Source organism: Macrotis lagotis, chromosome 1 (genome assembly GCF_037893015.1).
Source record: "Macrotis lagotis isolate mMagLag1 chromosome 1, bilby.v1.9.chrom.fasta, whole genome shotgun sequence".
NCBI lineage: Eukaryota > Metazoa > Chordata > Mammalia > Peramelemorphia > Peramelidae > Macrotis > Macrotis lagotis.
This window is the reverse complement of record NC_133658.1, coordinates 40,938,682-40,957,188: the sequence shown is the minus strand read 5'-3', so window position 1 is coordinate 40,957,188 and position 18,507 is coordinate 40,938,682. Positions and strand designations below refer to the sequence as shown.

Genomic DNA, 18,507 nt, shown 5'->3' with positions numbered 1-18,507 from the left:
TCCTCCAATACATTCTCCATTCAGTCACTAGTGATTTTCCTAAAGTGAATGTCTGACCAGGACGTTCTCCACTCTCCCCTCTCCCCTCTCCCCTCCAAATAAACTACAGTGGTTTCCCATCTTCTCCTGTATCAAATACAAAGCCTTCTGTTTGCCAATAAAAGCCCTTCCTAACCTCCCCCTTCTACCTTTTTCATTTGTCTTAGACCTTATGTCCTTACCCATATTCTTTGATCCAGTAATATGGGTCTTCTGGATGTTCCTTGAATAAGATTCTCCATCTCTTGGATCTGGACAAAATTTCTGTCTACCCAAGCTTGGAGAAAGCTTCCTCATCTCTGCCTACTGACCTCCCTAACTTACTTAAGTTCTAACTAAAATTCCATCTCCTAAAGGAAGTCTTTCCAACCAATTCTAGTGTTTTCCTTCTATTTATCCTGTTTCCTATTAATCTTGTTATAACTTGTATTTATTGACTTTTTGTCTCTTTCTTTACACTGAGAGTTCTTTGAGGGCAAGTATTGTCTTTTGTCTGTTTCCCCAGCCCCTTGGTACAATAGGTGCTTAATGAATGTTGATTGAGTCACTGATTCATTCATCAAATGTTAATCATACTATATTCTAGGCATTATGCTAGGTACAAGGGGAAGCACAAATAATTAAATCATGGTCTCTGCCTGTTCTCATCAAAGCTAGAAATGTATTTGGGAATCTAGAAACATATCCAATAGTTTTCAAGGTAACTCTGAGGCTTCATTTTTGCACAGGAGGAAGTCTTGGGTTCAGAAATTTGCCTCAAGATGTGGACTTGAAGAAAACAGTACATGATCATCAAATCTAAGCCTGAGGGTTATGGGAAAAGGAGGAGAAGGGGGAAAAGAGAGCTAAAGATGGGACTCATGGACTCTTAAGGATCAAAAATTTTATTGAGAAAAATTTTATTTCTAGGGAAACTGAAAGAAATACCTTATTAAAATTTCCAAAAAGGTCAATGCAGACAAGATTCTTGATGGACTCTGATAACAGATTAAAGGTGGCATTATAATTTCCATGTGATGATTGTGAGTAATGGAGAACTATTTATTGTTCAAGAGGAGGTGAGGGGCTTCCCTTCTTTTCTGCTGAAACAAGAGATATCAGACAAATACTTTCAGATACTCGATCAGACGTGGGTCCCTGTATAATTTTTCCTCCAGGGCCAGATACTTCTGTGGGGCAAGTTCCTTGTGTCTGAAAGAAGAAAAAAGACTTGAATGATAAGTTCTCTATCCAGAAGTTAGAATTGGAAGGTATTGGGAAAAGAGACCATAATGAATAGCAAGACTAACATCCTAATTCATTTGCAGAAATCCAGGTTAACAGAGCTAGAAGATATTTAAAAATTATCTAGCCCAAGCATCTCATTTCACAGTTGGGTAAACTGAGAGCTGGAGAAAAGAAAGGCTACTTCTCCAGGATATATGATGTTTTTGATGATGTTGGTCCTCCATTCTTGAAGAGGACATGACATCAGAGAGGTAATACTTAGAGAAACACATGAATTGGATTTGAGTAAGGGAGGTGCTCCCAAGTATATATATCAAACTCATGGAAGAAGAGGGTCTAAAATCCACGGCTCCCTATTTTTATCTGGTTGGAAGGTCATGAGCTAGGTTAGCCCATCCTCACCTGTTGAGTCGCTGCTCCAGAATACGAATGCGGAACATGGCTTGGGAGCAATAGGTGAGATAGGCATCTTCATCCTCCACTGTCATGGTTATCTGGTTTTCTTGATACCATTGTTGCTTCTTCTGAAGTTCCTGAGTCTCCTTTGGGTGGGTGGGGAGAAAAAGAGGAAAAACACACACACACACACACACACACACACACACACAGAGATAGAGTAAGAGACAGAGAGATGGAAGAGAGAGAGAGGCAGTGAGAAAGGTTCTAAATGAGGAATGAAGGAATTCTTTAGAATTACCTTTACAGTTTTTTCCCTCTCCTTACTCCTTTGCCTTTCTCCTTGACAATTTCAGCATAAATCTCATAGCCTGCCTACACAATCCCTCGACATTTTTAATCCTAGCAACCCCACTCTGCCATCCTACTCCAATCACATACCAACAACACGAACATGCCTTAGACCTTGTCATTGCTTAGCGCACCAGAAGTTCTAAGATGTGGAACTTTGACATTTTACTTTCCAGCCACAAACTCTTCGCATTCCATCCATTATTCAATTTATGCCTCAGGGTGACCTTCAGTCCTTTGACCAATCTCTTTTCTCCCAGTCCCACTCCCCAACTTTGCTGCCTTCCCTAATCACCCCTGAAATCATTGTTTTCCACCTTCCATCCCTATTTGATATTACCCCAGAATCCTTTGTTCCTCTAACCTACTGACATTCTTGTGATTCCTCATCTTTGGGGCACACCCACTCTGCTACTTCTCTGCTACTGATCCAAGATGGTTGAGTTTCACTAGAAGACTAATAGTTCCTTCACTTCTTTCTTTTCTGACTCCACTTCCTCTTCACAGCATCCTAATATGATTATTCCTCAAGGGTCTACTACTTTTATTCATTTTCTCTTCTCTCCACACTATGTCCCTTGGCAATCTCACTCACAAAAATTGTTTTGACTACCACCCAACTAAGTCATGGAATTCTAGGACCATAGCTCTAGGACTAGAAAGAACCCACAGGTCCTCTAGTTCAAACTCCATTTTTTATGGATGAGTAAACAGAGGTTTGAAAATACTTAAATAAGGTCATATAAGTAGTAAGTGAAGGAGATGGAATTTATTCACAGGTCCTCTGACTTCAGAGTCAATACTCATTCTCTTATGTCACACTATCCCCCTTGACTCCAAAATCTATCTCCATAGAACTTTTAGGACATCTCTCAGCTATGCCACCTCTTCCTTTTAGCCCTCTCTCCCTATTATACTTATTTTTTTCTCATTATACTGTAAGTTACATTAAATATGGGGACTATCTTTTTACTTGAATTTGTATTCCCCATGCTTAGCAAAGCTCTATCTCTGTCTCTGTCTCTGTCTCTGTCTCTCTCTCTCTGTCTCTGTGTCTATCTCCCTCAACCTCTCTCTCTCTCATTCCCCTCTTTCCCCCCCTCCTTTTCCTCTCGCTTCTCTTTCTCCTCTTTTCCTTCTCTTTATCTCCATCCCTCTGCTCTTTCTTTCCCCCCCCCCTTTTTTTTCATTCCCCGTATTGGAATCCTTCTTGACATCAAGTCTAGCACTCAGGTAGAGAAACCTGCCCAAGGCTAAACAATTAGTTCCTACCTTCTCAAAGCGGGCCTGGATGAGATTGGCCTTGTCAATGAGTCGCTGCTTGAAATCATTGAGACATTCATCTTTCAGGCGTAAAGCCTGCCATCGGGTCAACTTCTCGCCAGGAGGGAGCTGGACTAGGAAAGGTGCCAAGTAATCCAATTCAGCTTCCACCTGGCGCATATGCTCCTCCTGGGCTTGCCGCTCCTAGATGGTGGGAGAGAATGGGGGATGTTTTTATCCAGTGGTGTACCATTGGGTTCCACTAAGAAGGAAACATGCCTTGGAGGAAAGGTGGAGATGTCTTCAACCAGGATGAGAATTCAAGATTCCCAGCCCAAGAGTCAAGATCTGTCATTTCCTCATCTGATCCAGCGGTTTTCAGAGTATACAGAAGCACAGAAATTTAGCATCAAGAATGCTAAAACTAGAAGAGATTTAGGACTTAGGATTTCAGGGAACTTTATATATAAAAAACACATCTATTTCATTCCTCTACTCCACTCATTTTATAAATGAGGAGATTATGGGTAACTTGCTTAGGGTCAAAAAACACCATTTTAGAGGGCTTTAGTCTGGGAGAATAGGTCACAGTTAATTGTTACAGAAGCATGGGAAGGAAACCAAGATTTGAACTGGGTCTTCTGACCTCCTATTAGAGTATTATAGTTGCCACCCCTCAATGTTTTAATAGCCTTCTTTTATAGTTGGAAAAACTGAGGATCAGACATATGAAAGTGACTTGCACATGATTGTTGAAGGCACCAATAGAACTGGAATTCAAGTCTCATGATTCCTATTCCATCACTTGGTATCAAAGATGAGATGGTTTGTGGTTTCAGTGTTTTGGGGGAGTCTCTTTCCTTTTCTTTCCGGTATGGATACTTCATTGTGGTTATTTAATAACAAACAGTTGTCAACCTGGGGTGCTCATTCTTTCCATTAATTTGGGTCCTATTCCTCTCTATGGGAGAATGTCAGTGTGTAACTCTGAGAATATTTTGTGAAAAAGTTTATTTCTGTGTCTCTGTGTGTGCTGTAGATCCCCCCCAAAACAAAGATGACAAATAGGACACAAGGATTCCATCCTATCTTGTACTTGGTCTGAGGATTGTGACCACAACATTCCCAAGAACTACCCAAACATGTTAAAATATGATTGAGAAATATTTAATAAAATAAATAAAAATACAACTGAATTCAGATAAGATTAGGATGTGGTTTTCTAAGTTAATACCTACCCAGCAGGGATCCTTACATGCACTTTAGTAGGCTCTGTTGCCATTTGAGTTTGTCACAACTGTTATACAGAAGAAGCTTAGTCTATGTATTCATATTCCTCAATGATTTTAGAACCATTGACCTTGTCCATTTGTCCTGCTGAACCAACCCCAAGAGCTACTTAGCCTATTTGGGGGAAATCTCTTAAATTCCAAGAAATTCAGCATTCTCCTTCCCTCATTCCATTGCCTTAGAATTGGAGGATCTAACCTAAATCCTCCATGATGAATTTGTATAACTTAGGGTTAGTAAGATCAGCCTTGTCCTGAGGACCTGGATGGATATTGCTAATGCTAGACTGAAAGGCAAATGACCCAGCAGGATTTTGGCCAATTGAATGGCATTTTGCCAACCTAGGTAGTATTAGGGTTGGCAATCCAATTGCTTTTTTTCAGTCTGACAATGTATCCTCCAGTTTATCTGTTAGATCTTGACTAACTAGAAGGACATTGAAAGACAAATACATCTGGATGAAAGAATATGCTTCCACCTTGGAATAGATGGTACTCTGGAGAGAGTACTGACTTTAAAGTCAGAAGCACTAGGTTTCTCATTCTAGATACCCTTAAAAAATCATTTAATCTCCTTATGCTTCATGTTCCTTAACTATAAAAAACAAACTAGTACCAGGTTCCCTTTGTTCATAGAAATATGATTGAGGTTCAAAAATTTCCTTGATTAGATATGTAGACCTCAGGGACATTTGGAAAGGAAAATTTGAGGGTTTGTGGTCCCTGATCATTCCTGAAATAGCAAGTGACTGATGAAGATGATTTCCCAGTTGCAATAGGAGTTAAAGGGTACCCTGGCCACCCTCAGCCTGCCACCTACCAGGGCTTCACGTTGCTCCTTGCTCTTTTCATTCCTCTTGGTATCATAGATGGAGACAGTTAGATTGTGTGTGTCTTCCTCCTCCTCACGGACTTTCAGAATCTCTAGGACCTTTTTGGAAACACAAAACCTACTGAGACATTCTCTATTTTCCTAGGCTAAATCAGGAGATGGAGAAAAAACTTCTATTAGGAATGTAGGCAACAAAACATTCTAAAAAGGGAATCTATAGATTCTTCTAAATGGGATCCATAACTGCCTCATTTAAATCCAATTCATGAGGAAGTCGAGAAATCATCTCTGATGTCATTGTTCCTCTTCAAAAACCACAACATATTCTAGCCTTGACATCCTGAGGTTCTTTAAGTATGTACCTTAGCCCCATGAACCCCAATGCTACCTTCTCCCTTTCAGATAAGTGGACCATTACCTCCATTTCAGATTCCCAGACTTGATGTTTGGAAATCTTCTCTTCATTCTTTAAGTCCATCATCATCTCATATTGGAATAGCAGTTTCTTGCTTTGTTCTTGAGGTTCTACCTGGAATTCCAGAGATGATGATGAGAGAGACATCTAGATTCTAGTTCTGGTCCTCCTAGGATGAGTTTTGAGTTAAGTGTATTATGCCCTATGCCCATCCTCATTTCTGAGATCATAGATGACTAATGGTGACGCCACTAGCAGGTCATACCTGGGATGACAGATAGATGTCACTGAATTGTCACTATTCATTCCCTCATTGACTCCTGCTATTGAAATGCATGCCTATTAGGGTGGAGGAGACTGGATGGCTTATCTAATTGACCCTTTTGCTGGGTTAAATTAAGGTAAATGACATCATTTAGGTTATAGTCCTTGAGCTCCATGGAAAAGGAGCTGGACAAGAAGTTGAGGAGCTGTGAATATATTATTTCATGATTGTGATTTCAAAGGACTTTACTCTGCAAAAGAAGAAAAGAGCATGATATTTATTTCCAAAAAGAAGGTAGAATCAGGTCTGAACTACAGAATTCTGTTTATACTTAAGAGCTAGCCCAGACAGAATTTACAGAGAAGGAAAAGTATGGTCTGTTTGCCTACCTGCCTGCCTGCCTGCCTGCCTGTCTGTCTGCCTTTCTGTCTACCTGTCTTATGTATCTTTCTATTTCCCTACCTCATAGGAAACACACATTTCTGGACTCATGATGATTTTGTTTCCTTTGTCGTCCACATCATTCCTTTTTAAGAACTCCCGCTTTGAGGTGGTGATGAAATCACTCCTGCATTGGTACTGAAGCTGAATCCGCTCTTCTGAGACCACAAATACTCTCTCAGCTACATCATTATCTGCCAGCTTTTGAGGGTTTCGGCTAAATCGTTCTGTGATTTTCTAGGGGAAGAAACCAGAGTGTGGGAAATCATGGAAAGAACAGTAACCAGAGCAATTGTTGCTGATTTTTTTACATTCCTCTAACAGATTTGGGGTGATGCTTGGAGAGTAAGAACTGGGGTTTGTGGGAAGATGAAGGATTTAGGTATAGGAATCTGGGATCTCTATAGGGGTCAGAATCAGCTACCGAAAATCCACATCACTTTTATTCTTCCTTGCCTTTTTTTAACCCTCATTTTTCCTTCACTTGTGGAAAGAAGACATTGATAGTGTCAAAGTAGGTACCAGCTGAAGAAGGAAATAACAAACGACTCCAGTATCTTTGCCAAGAAAAATTCAAATGGGGTCATAAAGAATTGGATGCAACAAAGATACCAGAAGTGAAGGAGAAATGGCTTGGATCGCTGTGGTTTAAGGGGGAAAAATGACTGGTAGTGGGAGAAAAATCCTAGTCCTTGCTCAGATCACTGTAGTTCCTTCAACTGATCCACCTTAAATGTTGATGTGAGTGCCTGACAAGGTGAATAGGAACCATATTTTAATTTACACTTACCAATCATTAATGACAGTGATTAACACCCTATCCACAGAGCTACTATGAGGATAAAAAGATATTTTTAAAGAACTTTACAAACCTTAAAATGCTATATAAATTATAACTATTATTGAGTAACAATATTTACAATGACTCACTCATGTCTATAGCACTTTATAAAGCACTTTAATCACAATAACACTTTGCAGTCTGCTTTCCAAAGACCATTCAAGCAAAAGCATTGGTCACAAAGGTGAGATTAATACAATTGAAAGCAAAAAAACTGCTGAGTTAGTAAGTAAAACTAGGAGTTGACTTTATGAAAAAATAAAATAGATAAACCTTTAGTTAAGTTGATTAAAAAAAGAAAGAAAAACCAAATTACCAGTTTCAAAAATGAAAAGGGTGAATTTACCACCATTGAAGAGAAAATTAAAGCAATAATTCAGAAATTTTGCCCAACTATATGCCAATAAATTTTACAGTCTAAGTGAACTGGATGAATATTACAAAAATACAAATTTCTCAGATTAGCAGAAAAGGAAATAAAAACCTTTAACCCTTAAAGGACTCTCTAAAGAAAAATCTCCAGGGCCAGATGGATTCACAAGTAAATTCAACCGAACATTGAAAGAACAATTGCAATACTATACAAACTATTTGTAAAAACAGTTGAAGTCCTACTAAATTTCTTTTATGGTGCAAATATGGTGCTGATATCTTAACTTGGAAGAGCCAAAACCAAGAATAAAATTATTGACCAATTTCCCTAATGAATATTGATGCAAAAGTTTAAATATTAGCAAAGAGATTAGAACAAGTTATCACCAGGATAGTATATTATGACCAGATAGAATTTATACCAGGAATGCAAGGCTGATTCAATATTAGGAAAACTATCAGCATAAACAACCAAATCAATAACAAAATTATCAGAACTCATATTATCTTAATAGATGCTGAAAAAACTTTTCACACAAAATACAGCATTCATTTCTGTTAAAAACATTAGGAGCTTAGGAATAAATGGACTTCTTAAAATAAGCTAAAAGTCTTTCCAACAAGATCAGAGATGAAATGAGGATGCCCATTATCACCACTATTATTCAGTGTTGTCCTAGAAATGTTAGTTGAGTAATAAGAGAAGAAAAAGAAATGAAAAGAATTAGAATAGGCAACGAGGAAACAAAAACTATCACCCTTTATAGATAGTATGACAGCAAGCTTAGAAAATCCTAGAGAATACATTTAAAAACTACTTGAAACAACTTTAGCAAAGTTGCAAAATATAAAATAAACCCACATAAATCATCATTTCTATACATTACCAACAAAATGTAGAAGCAAGAGATAGAAAGAGAAATTTCATTCAAAACAACTGAAGACAGCACAAAATTTGTGAGAGTATACCTGCCAAGACAAACTCAGGTTACTATATAAATATAATTACTAAGCACTTTTTGCACAAATAAAGTCAGATCTAAAAACTGGAAAAACATCATTGCTGCTGGCTGTGCTGAGCTAATATAAATAAAAATGACAATTTAACTTAAATTAATAAACTTATTCAGTGCCATGCCTATCAAGCTACCCCAAAATTATTTTATAGAGCTAGAAAAAAAAAACTATTTGGAAGAACAAAAGTTCAAAAATATCAAGGGAATTAATGAAAAAGTGCAAAAGAAGGTGTTCTAGTCATATCAGATCTAAAACTTTTATAAAGCAGCAGTTATCAAAATTATTTGCTATTGGCTAAGAAATAGAATGGTTTCAGTGAAGTAGGTTAGATTCACAAGACACAGTAGCAAATAATTATAGTAACATACTGTTTGTTTAATTCAATGACTTTAGCTTCTGAACTAAGAATTCACTATTTGACAAGGCTGGATAATAATATGGTAGAAACTAGACATAGGTCAATATTTCACTCCCTATAGAAAGATAAGAAGAAAATCGGTACATAGTTTAGAGATAAAAAATGATATTATAAGTCAATTAGAAGAGTAACAAATCATTCACCTGTCCGATTAAGGAGAGGAGAATTTATAACCAAAGAAGAGCTAGAGAATACTAGGAAATGCAAAATGGATATTTTTAATTACATGAAATTAAAATTTTTTGGCACAAACAAAATTAATACAACCAAGATTAGAAGAAAAGCAATAAACTGGGAAGTAATTTTTATAGCCATTTTTCTGATTAAGGCCTCATTTCTAAAATATGTAGAGAACTGAGTCAAATTTATAAGAATGCAATCATTCTCCATTTGATAAGTGATCAAAGGGTATGAATAGGCAGTTTTCAGAAGAAGTAATTAAAGCTATATATACATATATATATATAAAATTCTCTGTCACTTAATCAGAGAAATGCAAATTAAAACAAATCTGAGGTACTAGTTTACATTTATCAGATTGATATGATAGAAAAGGGAAATGATAAATGTTGGAGGGGATGTGGGAAAACTGGGACACTAATGAATTGTTGATGGAGTTGTGAATTGATTCAACCATTCTGAAGAGTCATTTGGAACTATGACCAAAGAACATACCCTTTGTGTATACCCTTTGATCCAGCAATATCACTACTAGGTGTGTAATCCAAAGAAATCACTAAAAAGGGGAAAAGACCTACATGTACAAGAATATTCATAGTAGCTCTTTTTTTTTTTGTAGTGGCAAGGAATTGAAATTTGAGGGAATGCTCATCATTTGGGGAATGGCTAGAAATGTTTTGATATATGAATATATCAGTCTCATTTCTTCTTTTTTTCTTTTTTTGTAAAGCAATGAGGTTAAGTGGCTTGCCCAAGGCCACACAGTTAGGTAATTATTAAGCGTCTGAGGCTGGATTTGAACTCAGGTACTCCTGACTCCAGGGCTGGTACTCTACCTACTGTGCCACCTAGCTGCCCCTTGGTATATGAATATAATGGAGTATTATTGCTCTATAAGCAATGCTGAGCAGGCAGATTTCAGAAAAACCTGGAAGGATTTACATGAACTGATGCTGAGTGAAGTAAGCAGAACCAGACTATCTACACCTTAACAGCAGCATTGTGCAGTGATCAACTATGATAGACTTACCTCTTTTCAGCAATACAATGATCAAAGATAATTCTAAAAGCCTATGATGGAAAATGTCATTCATATTCAGAGAAATAAACATGAAATCTAAATGCAGATCATACTATTTTCACCTTTTAAAATTTTCTTTTTTCCTTTTTCCTTCTTGAGAATTTTTTTTTGTTCTGATTCTTTTTTCACACCATGACTCATATAGAAATACATTACCACAATTATAAATGTATAACCTATATCAAATTTTGTATTTTCCTAGGGTGGTAGGAGGGAAAGGTGGGAGGAAGAAAACTTAACAAAAATGAATATTGAAAATTATCTTTTCATATAATTGGAAAAATAATAAACAAAGAAAAAAAAATCATCAGGAGGCTAACCATTTGGTGATGCTACTAGACTGTGCTACACCATGAAACAAAGTAAAAAATTTTTTAAAAAATGACTCCTTATGCTCATGTTGTCATTTTTTACATCTACAATGGTAGTAGCAAAGCAGCAGAAAAAGGAAATGGAGGGTAAGCACAATTTTTAGACTGACTGTATTTACATTAGCTTAACTGCCAATGTTATTCAGTTTCACTTATGTCTGACTCTTCATGACCTCATTGGGGTTTTCTTAGCATTCTGGAGGCATTTTTCCATTTCCTTCTTCAGCTCATTTTACAGATCAGGAAACTGAGACAAACAAATCACCTGTCCAGGTTCATACAGTTAGTGTCTGAGGTCACATTCAAACTCAGGTCTTCCTAACTCCACAATTGATGCTCTATGCACTATGATATCCCCTAGCTATGTCAGCATGTCTAATATAATATTCTTGTCCAATGACCAATGAGAGACATACAATAGGAGAAAATCGAGGTAGGGTGGAATAAAGTAATGACAGATCCAGAATTGGAGGACTGTTATACATTAGCTGTGTCCCCTCAAATTATCTTCCCTCTTTGGGTTCTGATTTCCTCATCCTTAAAACAAAGGAAAGTAGACTTGATAACTTTTGACATTCTTTCTGACTCTAAGTCAGAATTTCATGTGGTTAATTGTAAGCATTTTGTAAATGAGGAAACTGAGGCTTAGAAAGACTGATTTTTTGCTCAAGGTTGCTAGTATGTGAAAGAACCAAGACTTCAATTCAGGTCTTCTAACACCCTCTACCATACTATAATGTGTCAATATCATCAATATCAGGCTCATTACAATTATCATTATACTTATAATAATGTCAAAGGCAAGGGATGACAGCACACTACAGGGTTAAGGAAATCCCTACCAACATGGGTCGAGGGTTTGTATCCGCAGATTTGAGGCTAAATTTCTTGTTCCGGACACCATAGTTAACATGTCGATAGATGAGGAAATCTGCCCTCCCTTCATAGTATTCAGTCATTGATCGAGAAGTCTCGCTTCTTTTCACAAGGCCATCCACTCTGGCTGTATGGTAAAATTCCATTGTGCGGTCTGTCTCTGGTATCATGTTCTTGTAGGTATGCACTAAAAGAGGGAAGTGAGATATGCAATGATCACTGTCAGAGGCCTGCTCACTTTCCTCTAGGACCTTTGCTTGGATCAGGGTATAATGGTGGATTGGAGAGACTCATTACAAAATGGAATTGTGGAGAATGATTAAGGTCTGGTGCAGAGCCATTTGGTTAACTTTGTCTCCACCTGTGACCCACTGGAGCATCAAGGCAAGCTTTTGAAATTTGGAAGGGAACTCCTGAGACTCTGTTGGTTTTTTAATCTTTTTTATATTTTAGAGCTGCTTTTTAATTCCCCTGGGGGGGGGTGAAGAGGAAGAAGGATTTTGATACATTAATATTGAATGAAGTGCTTGCTTGCAAACTCATGATCATTTGCACCAGATTCAGAACTCAGATACCTGGGAGTTCTTTAAAGATAGAGGGTGGTTCTCCAGTATGCATGAAATATGCACTAACCTCAGAATTAAGAGATTGGGGACTACAAATATGGAAAGTAGGGTGATCAGGAATTATGCTGACCCAGTTGATGAAATTATAAGACATGATCCTTTGCTTGGAGGCATCTGAGGGGCACCTCCCCACAGTGGAGAGCCTTGTTTCATTGTTGCTTATGCAGAAGACAGAGGGGACTCTTCTATTTGGCCCCAAGGAACTGAGTCTGCTTCCCACATGATTGGCAGATGAGAGTCAAGGACTGGATTCATGTAGAAGAGCCAGTCCTCCTTTCCTGTGCTGTATAAAATGAAATGACAATGCCCTCTCCAAGAATCTCTCTTTGCATTATTCTTGGCATAGTCTTGTGGAGTATAGCTAAAGGCAGGGGAGAGGGAGTGGAGAGGAACAGTAAGATTATTCGCCTCTCCGATCTCACATTTTCACCCTCAGGGGCAGTTAAAGAAGACTTTCAGAAGAAATACAAAGCAGTAGACTTATCTGGACCTATTTTAACCAGGAGGTCGTTCATGGACAATTTTGTGAACTCCAACCCTGAGTTTAGAAACCTGAGTATTGATCTTTTTGAGGGAGAATTTTCTACAGCAGAGAAGGAAGAGGATTCCAATGCAACCCGCAATGTTGGATGACTAGATAAGATAGAGATAGACCTTGTTACTTCATAGCAACAGTCAGTGACAAGAGAATTTTTTGTTTAACATCCTCCAGAGAGTGTTTTCCTTTCAGATGTAGTCTAATGGGTCATTTGAGCACTTCATTGTGTTGTTTCTGTATAGGTTCTGTACTGCTTTTCTGTATTCCTTTCTATATTATGCATACTCTATAGAGTGAAATAAGAGACTGCCCTGCCTCTAATATACTTTGATAATCTTTAATGCCTATTTAGGATATGGGGAGTGAGTTACCCACATAGGGAAGGTATTTAAACATGAGTTATATCATGAGTTTATTTAGAGGTTGTCCTAGAAAACTCCAGATAAGACTTTATATATCATGAGTATATTTAGAGATTGTCCTAGAAAACTCCAGGTAAGACTAATTTACCAAATGATATAACAGGGACACAACAGTACCTTGTGTCATCTCAGCTATGAACTTTCTGGATCAAGTTTCCAGGATTAGATTTGGTTCATGGGTCAAAGAAAAGAAGAACCTCTGTTTCTCAGCTAATGATAAGAGATTCTTGAGCCATGACAAGACTACAGAATTGAGAAGACCTGCCTTGGCAATTCAAAAGTCAGCCAAAAGATCTGATCATTTTAGTTGCCAGCAAGTTCAAAATGAATAAGAGGTATAATGTGGCAGCACTCAAAAGAGCTAATGAGATATCAGGTTGCATTAGTGAGGTATTTATTTAATGCTATATATAAAATATATATGAAATACAATGAGTATGTGTACTAATAGAAAGCAGAGCCAAAATGGATAGAGCTTTGGACTTGAAATTAGGAAGACTTATCATGAGTTCAAATTCAGCTTCAAATATTTCCTGTGTGACCTTGGGTCACTGAACCTTGTTTTAACCTTAGTTTTCCTCATTTGTAAAAAATGAGCTGGAGAAGGAAATGGCAAAGCACTCTGGTATCTTTGCCAAGAAAAATCCCAAAATGGGATCATGACATAAATGATGCAACAACAACAAATTAATGCTGAGTGCAATGTCTAGATGGACTTACCATCCACTTTGTATTGGTTTGACAGCATTTTGAATACCATCTCCACTTCTGGAAAATGTATTTGAGGAGGGATATTAACAACCTGGATCATATTTAGAAGTAATCCTCTAGTATGGTAAGGAGGAATTCAAGATCTTGCCAGCCAAGGAACTACAATCATGGAATTTTAAAGCTGGAAATGAACAAAGTGTGCATCTAGTTCAACGAATGAAGAAACTGAGGCCTAGAGAGTGGAACAGACTTGCCTAAGGTCATGAAGAAGCAGAGCTGGGCTTTGAAATCAAGTCTTCTGACTTTTGAGATGGTTGACCCAGAAGAGAATTTTTGGAGGAAGCCCTTTTTGTTATCTTCAATATCTAAAGGATGCCATTTGGAAGAGGGATTACATTAATGCAGCACCAATGTATAAAAGATACCAAAAGGAAGATATAAGAATCCCTAATAGTGAAGATATCTGACAATGGAATGGCAAGTGAGTTCTCAAGCAGAGGAATTCCCCTTAGAAGAGAAGTACTTGAGATGTCAGTGAAAAGTGTTCTTGGATCTGTAAAATAATGAGTGAATAGAAAAGGGATAGGATTTGAAGTGTGGAGGTCTGGGTTTGAATCTCAATGCTATCAGGTAGCATTTGTTACAGCTTACTCATTTGTCATAATATGAAAATTGGAACAGATGATAACTAAGGTCCCTTTCATTTCTAAAAATCTTATAAATGTTCCATTGTTCTTTATTTTTGCCTCTTTCACTGTGTCCCATCCACTAACTTTACTCTTTGGAGGGTCCTTGAAGCCCTAGTTAGGGACATTTAAAGAACTGGAATGACCTTTCAGTATTCTATTAATGTTGAGTTTCTAAGTGTCCTGATGTGGTTGAAGAAAAGTTATGTACCTCGCAGGGCCAAGAAATGTCCTGGCTTGAAGTATTCAGTGGTCCAATTCGAAACTTTGTCCACTTGTCTCATCTCTAATAAGTCTTCTCGGTTCTGGTACCATTCTTTCACCTCTATGACCTTACGACCTGATAAGAGAGGATAATGGGAATAGGTGACATATGATTTAGAAGCAGCACATATATTAGCTCATTTGATTCTTATGATAATTTTTAAAAGGTAAGTACTATAGGTATTATTATTATTTCCATTTTACAGAAAAAAATCAGAGGTTAAAAGACTTATTTGGGATTACAAATCTAGTAAATGTTAAAGATAGAATTCAAATGTGGGTCTCTTTTTATTCTAGAGCAAATATCCTCCTCCTGTTTGACTGCTCCTTCTTTGTCCCCTTTGTTGGATCATCTATGTCATGTCCCCTAATTGTGGGCATTCCCCAAGGCTCTGATCTGGGTCTGCTTCTCTTTTTTTCTTCAATCTTTCTAACTTGGCAATCTCATCTGCTCCCATAAATTTAATTACCATCTCTATACAAATGATTTTAATATCAGTATATCCAGTCCAGAGACCTTGTCTTGTACTACAAACTGCATCTTGGACCTCCCAAACTGGATATATATCTATATCTATATCTATCTATCTATCTATCTATCTATCTATCTATCTATCTATCTATCTATCTATCTATCTATGGTTTTTGCAAGGCACTGGGGTTAAGTGGCTTGCCCAAGGCCACACAGCTAGGTCATTATTAAGTGTCTGAAGCTGGAATTGAACTCAGGTACTCCTGACTCCAGGGCCAGTGCTCTATCCACTGTGCCACCTAGCTGCCCCCCACACTGGATATTGAATAGGCACATAACTTGTCTAAAACAGGACTTATTCTCCCCCTTCCCAAACTGTCCCTCTTCCAAACTTCTTTACTACTTTTGAGAGTATCACCACCTTTTTAGCTACCTAATGTCAGCTCTCCACCTTGGACTTCCTGTCATTTAGCTAACAGAGAAAATCAATTGTAAGATCTTGCCATTTCTTTCTCTTTGACATCACTTGTATATCTATCACTAGACCTGTCTATCCACCCATCTATTTGTAAATCCATCTGACCATAAATCCATTCATCCATCCATCCATCCATCCTATCTATCAGTCTTTATCTATCTATCCTTCTCTCTACTCAAAGTCACCAACCAAGTTCAGACTCTTATTAGCTTTCTCCTGGATTATTACAATAGTTCCCTAACTCAATTCTTTTCCCACAGTAATCAGGAGCCAAGGTGATTATTTTAAAGTTAGGTCTGACCATGTGACTTTTCCCTAGCCTCACATATACCTTTACTCGATTATCTTTGGTAGTTCCCTATTAACTCTAGGATTAAATGCAAACTTCCTTATTTTTGACTTAAAAGTTATTTATAATCAGGTTGCTTTCCATGTTTTCTAATCTTCATACAGATTACTCTGCTCCATATGATACCTACATACTGGATTCCTTGGATGTTTCTAAAATAATATTGACTTATTTTCTATCTCTGAACTTTTGCACTGGTTGTCCCCCATGTATGGACATGTCTACCTCCCTTCTCATCTCCATGTTCTGGACAGCCTGGTGTTTCTTCAAAACTCAGATCAAGTGCTACTGATTATAAGAGGCTTTTCTTGGTAACTCCTTATGTCCTGCCCTCATATGCTTTCTCTTCTAAGGTTACCTTATATTTTATTTGTATACATTTTGGATAGAGAGCTCATCTTATAACCAACAATACCTGGTTTCATATTGGTTGTATGACTATTGGCAAGCCATGATATGGAGAAGGTTTTGATTTCATTAGAACATCCCTATACCAAGGAAATCATTGGTTTGGTCTTTATCTCTATTCTTATGTTTTGCAAATATCTAGACATATATGTTTATAAAGTTATATATGACTAGCTGTGTCCAACTCTTCATGAACACATTTTGGAATTTTCTTGGAAGACATACTGGAGAAATTTGTTATTTCCTTTTCCAGCTCATTTCTGCAGATGAGGAAATTAAGAGTTTGCTTGCCCAGGGTTACAGGATTTGAACTTGAGTCCTACAACTCCCAGACCAGTGCTCTATTCTCAGCATCACCTAGTTGCCCATATGTACATATAGATATATACAAATATGTGAATATAAAGGTACACATGTATGTGTTTATGTGTGTATTAATATATCATTGTAAGTAAGAAAAAAAACATTGGACCTGGGGTCAAGAGATACTCAGTATTGAAAGACTTGTCACAGATCCTCTGAATTCTAGGCTATTTCTTTTGTTAATATATCTTCAGTCCTAAGTTATCTGAAAAATGAGACTCCTTATGAATCTGAAACCCAGTCAGTCAACAAACTGACATTTATTTATTTATTTATTAATAGCCTTTTATGGACTAGGCATTGTATTAAGCTCTTTGGATACAAAGCAAGACAAAAGACGAAAGTCTCTGCCCTCAAGGACTTTACAATCTAATGGAGGAGACAACAAGCAAATAGTTATGTATAAACAATGTACAGGATAAATTGGACATGGTTAACTAACATTAAGGGGAATTGGGAGAGGTCTCTTATAGAAGATGGGATTTTAGCTGAGATTTGGAGGAAACTGGGGAAGGCAAAAGGCAGGAGAACATTCTAAACATAGAGGGACTAATGGTTTAAATGTCCAGATTTGGGAGATGGAGTATCACATCTAATGAATAGCAAGAGGTTAGTATCATTGAGTCAGTTCCAGGGGTATTCTTGTCAGAACCAGATAGCCTGGAAGACAAATCATATGTATATCATAAGTCATTCTATCCATCTGTTCATCTGTCCATCTATCGTCTATCATCTATCTATCTTCATCATTATCACCATTATCAGCTGTCTAACTTTCTATCTGCTGATCAGTCTATCTACCTACCTATTTATCACCTGTCTCTGTCTCTGTCTCTGTCTCTGTTTCTCTCTGTCTCTGTCTCTTTCTGTCTCTCTCTCATCTTTCTGTCTGTCTATCATCTATGTTTTCTCTCCCATAAGCTCCTTGAGATCAAGGATGTTTTTTCTTGTTTTAATTTATGTCTCCAATACTTAAGACAGTACCTGCACATAGCAGTCATTTAATAAATGCTTATCAATTTGTTTACTTGCTGGTTATTTTGGCTGCCTCCTAGCATTTCCACAGTTCTCTTGCCTCCTAGTGGCTTAGTATGCCCCAGTCTCATTGTCCTTGTCCTTGCTTCTCCCTATACCTATGAAATTTTCCTTATGATTTGAGGGCAGTTCCCTTCCCCTTCCCCATTCCCATTCCTCACATTCTATATCCTCATAGATGGTGAGGCGAGACACCAATCCATTGCCATTCAGGTAAGGTGCCCACTTCTCCAGTTTGGCCTTCTTGTATTGGATCACCTTCTTCCCCTGGGGACAACGGGTCTCGAACTCTGAGTATAGGAGAAAGCAAGACACAATTTATCTTAGTGGGAAGTTTGGCAGCCCTGTGGTCCTCCTTAACCAGAGTCAAGCTCCCTGGGGCCAAGAGGAGATTTTAGGAGTGAGGAAATTGGATAAGGAAGCCAGATGTTAAAGAAAAAATGAGCAAGAAGGATGTTTGGTGGTACCATTTTGTTCAGTC

At 37.7% G+C, this 18,507-nt stretch overlaps 1 protein-coding gene across 1 annotated transcript in view; it reads right to left on the bottom strand.

Annotated features, from left to right (window-relative positions):
* Window positions 1-905: 905 nt before the first annotated feature.
* Window positions 906-18,507, bottom strand: part of DRC7 (dynein regulatory complex subunit 7) — a 67,483-nt gene continuing 49,881 nt past the window's right edge. Inside the window, exons 10-18 of the mRNA XM_074198708.1 lie at window positions 18,188-18,316; window positions 14,869-14,997; window positions 11,641-11,861; window positions 6,540-6,755; window positions 5,816-5,926; window positions 5,386-5,496; window positions 3,286-3,480; window positions 1,669-1,808; window positions 906-1,230 (exon numbers count right to left, since the gene is read on the bottom strand). Of these exons, the coding sequence (XP_074054809.1) occupies window positions 1,137-1,230; window positions 1,669-1,808; window positions 3,286-3,480; window positions 5,386-5,496; window positions 5,816-5,926; window positions 6,540-6,755; window positions 11,641-11,861; window positions 14,869-14,997; window positions 18,188-18,316 (1,346 nt within the window). The 3' untranslated portion in view covers window positions 906-1,136. The remainder of the gene's footprint in view (window positions 1,231-1,668; window positions 1,809-3,285; window positions 3,481-5,385; window positions 5,497-5,815; window positions 5,927-6,539; window positions 6,756-11,640; window positions 11,862-14,868; window positions 14,998-18,187; window positions 18,317-18,507) is intronic.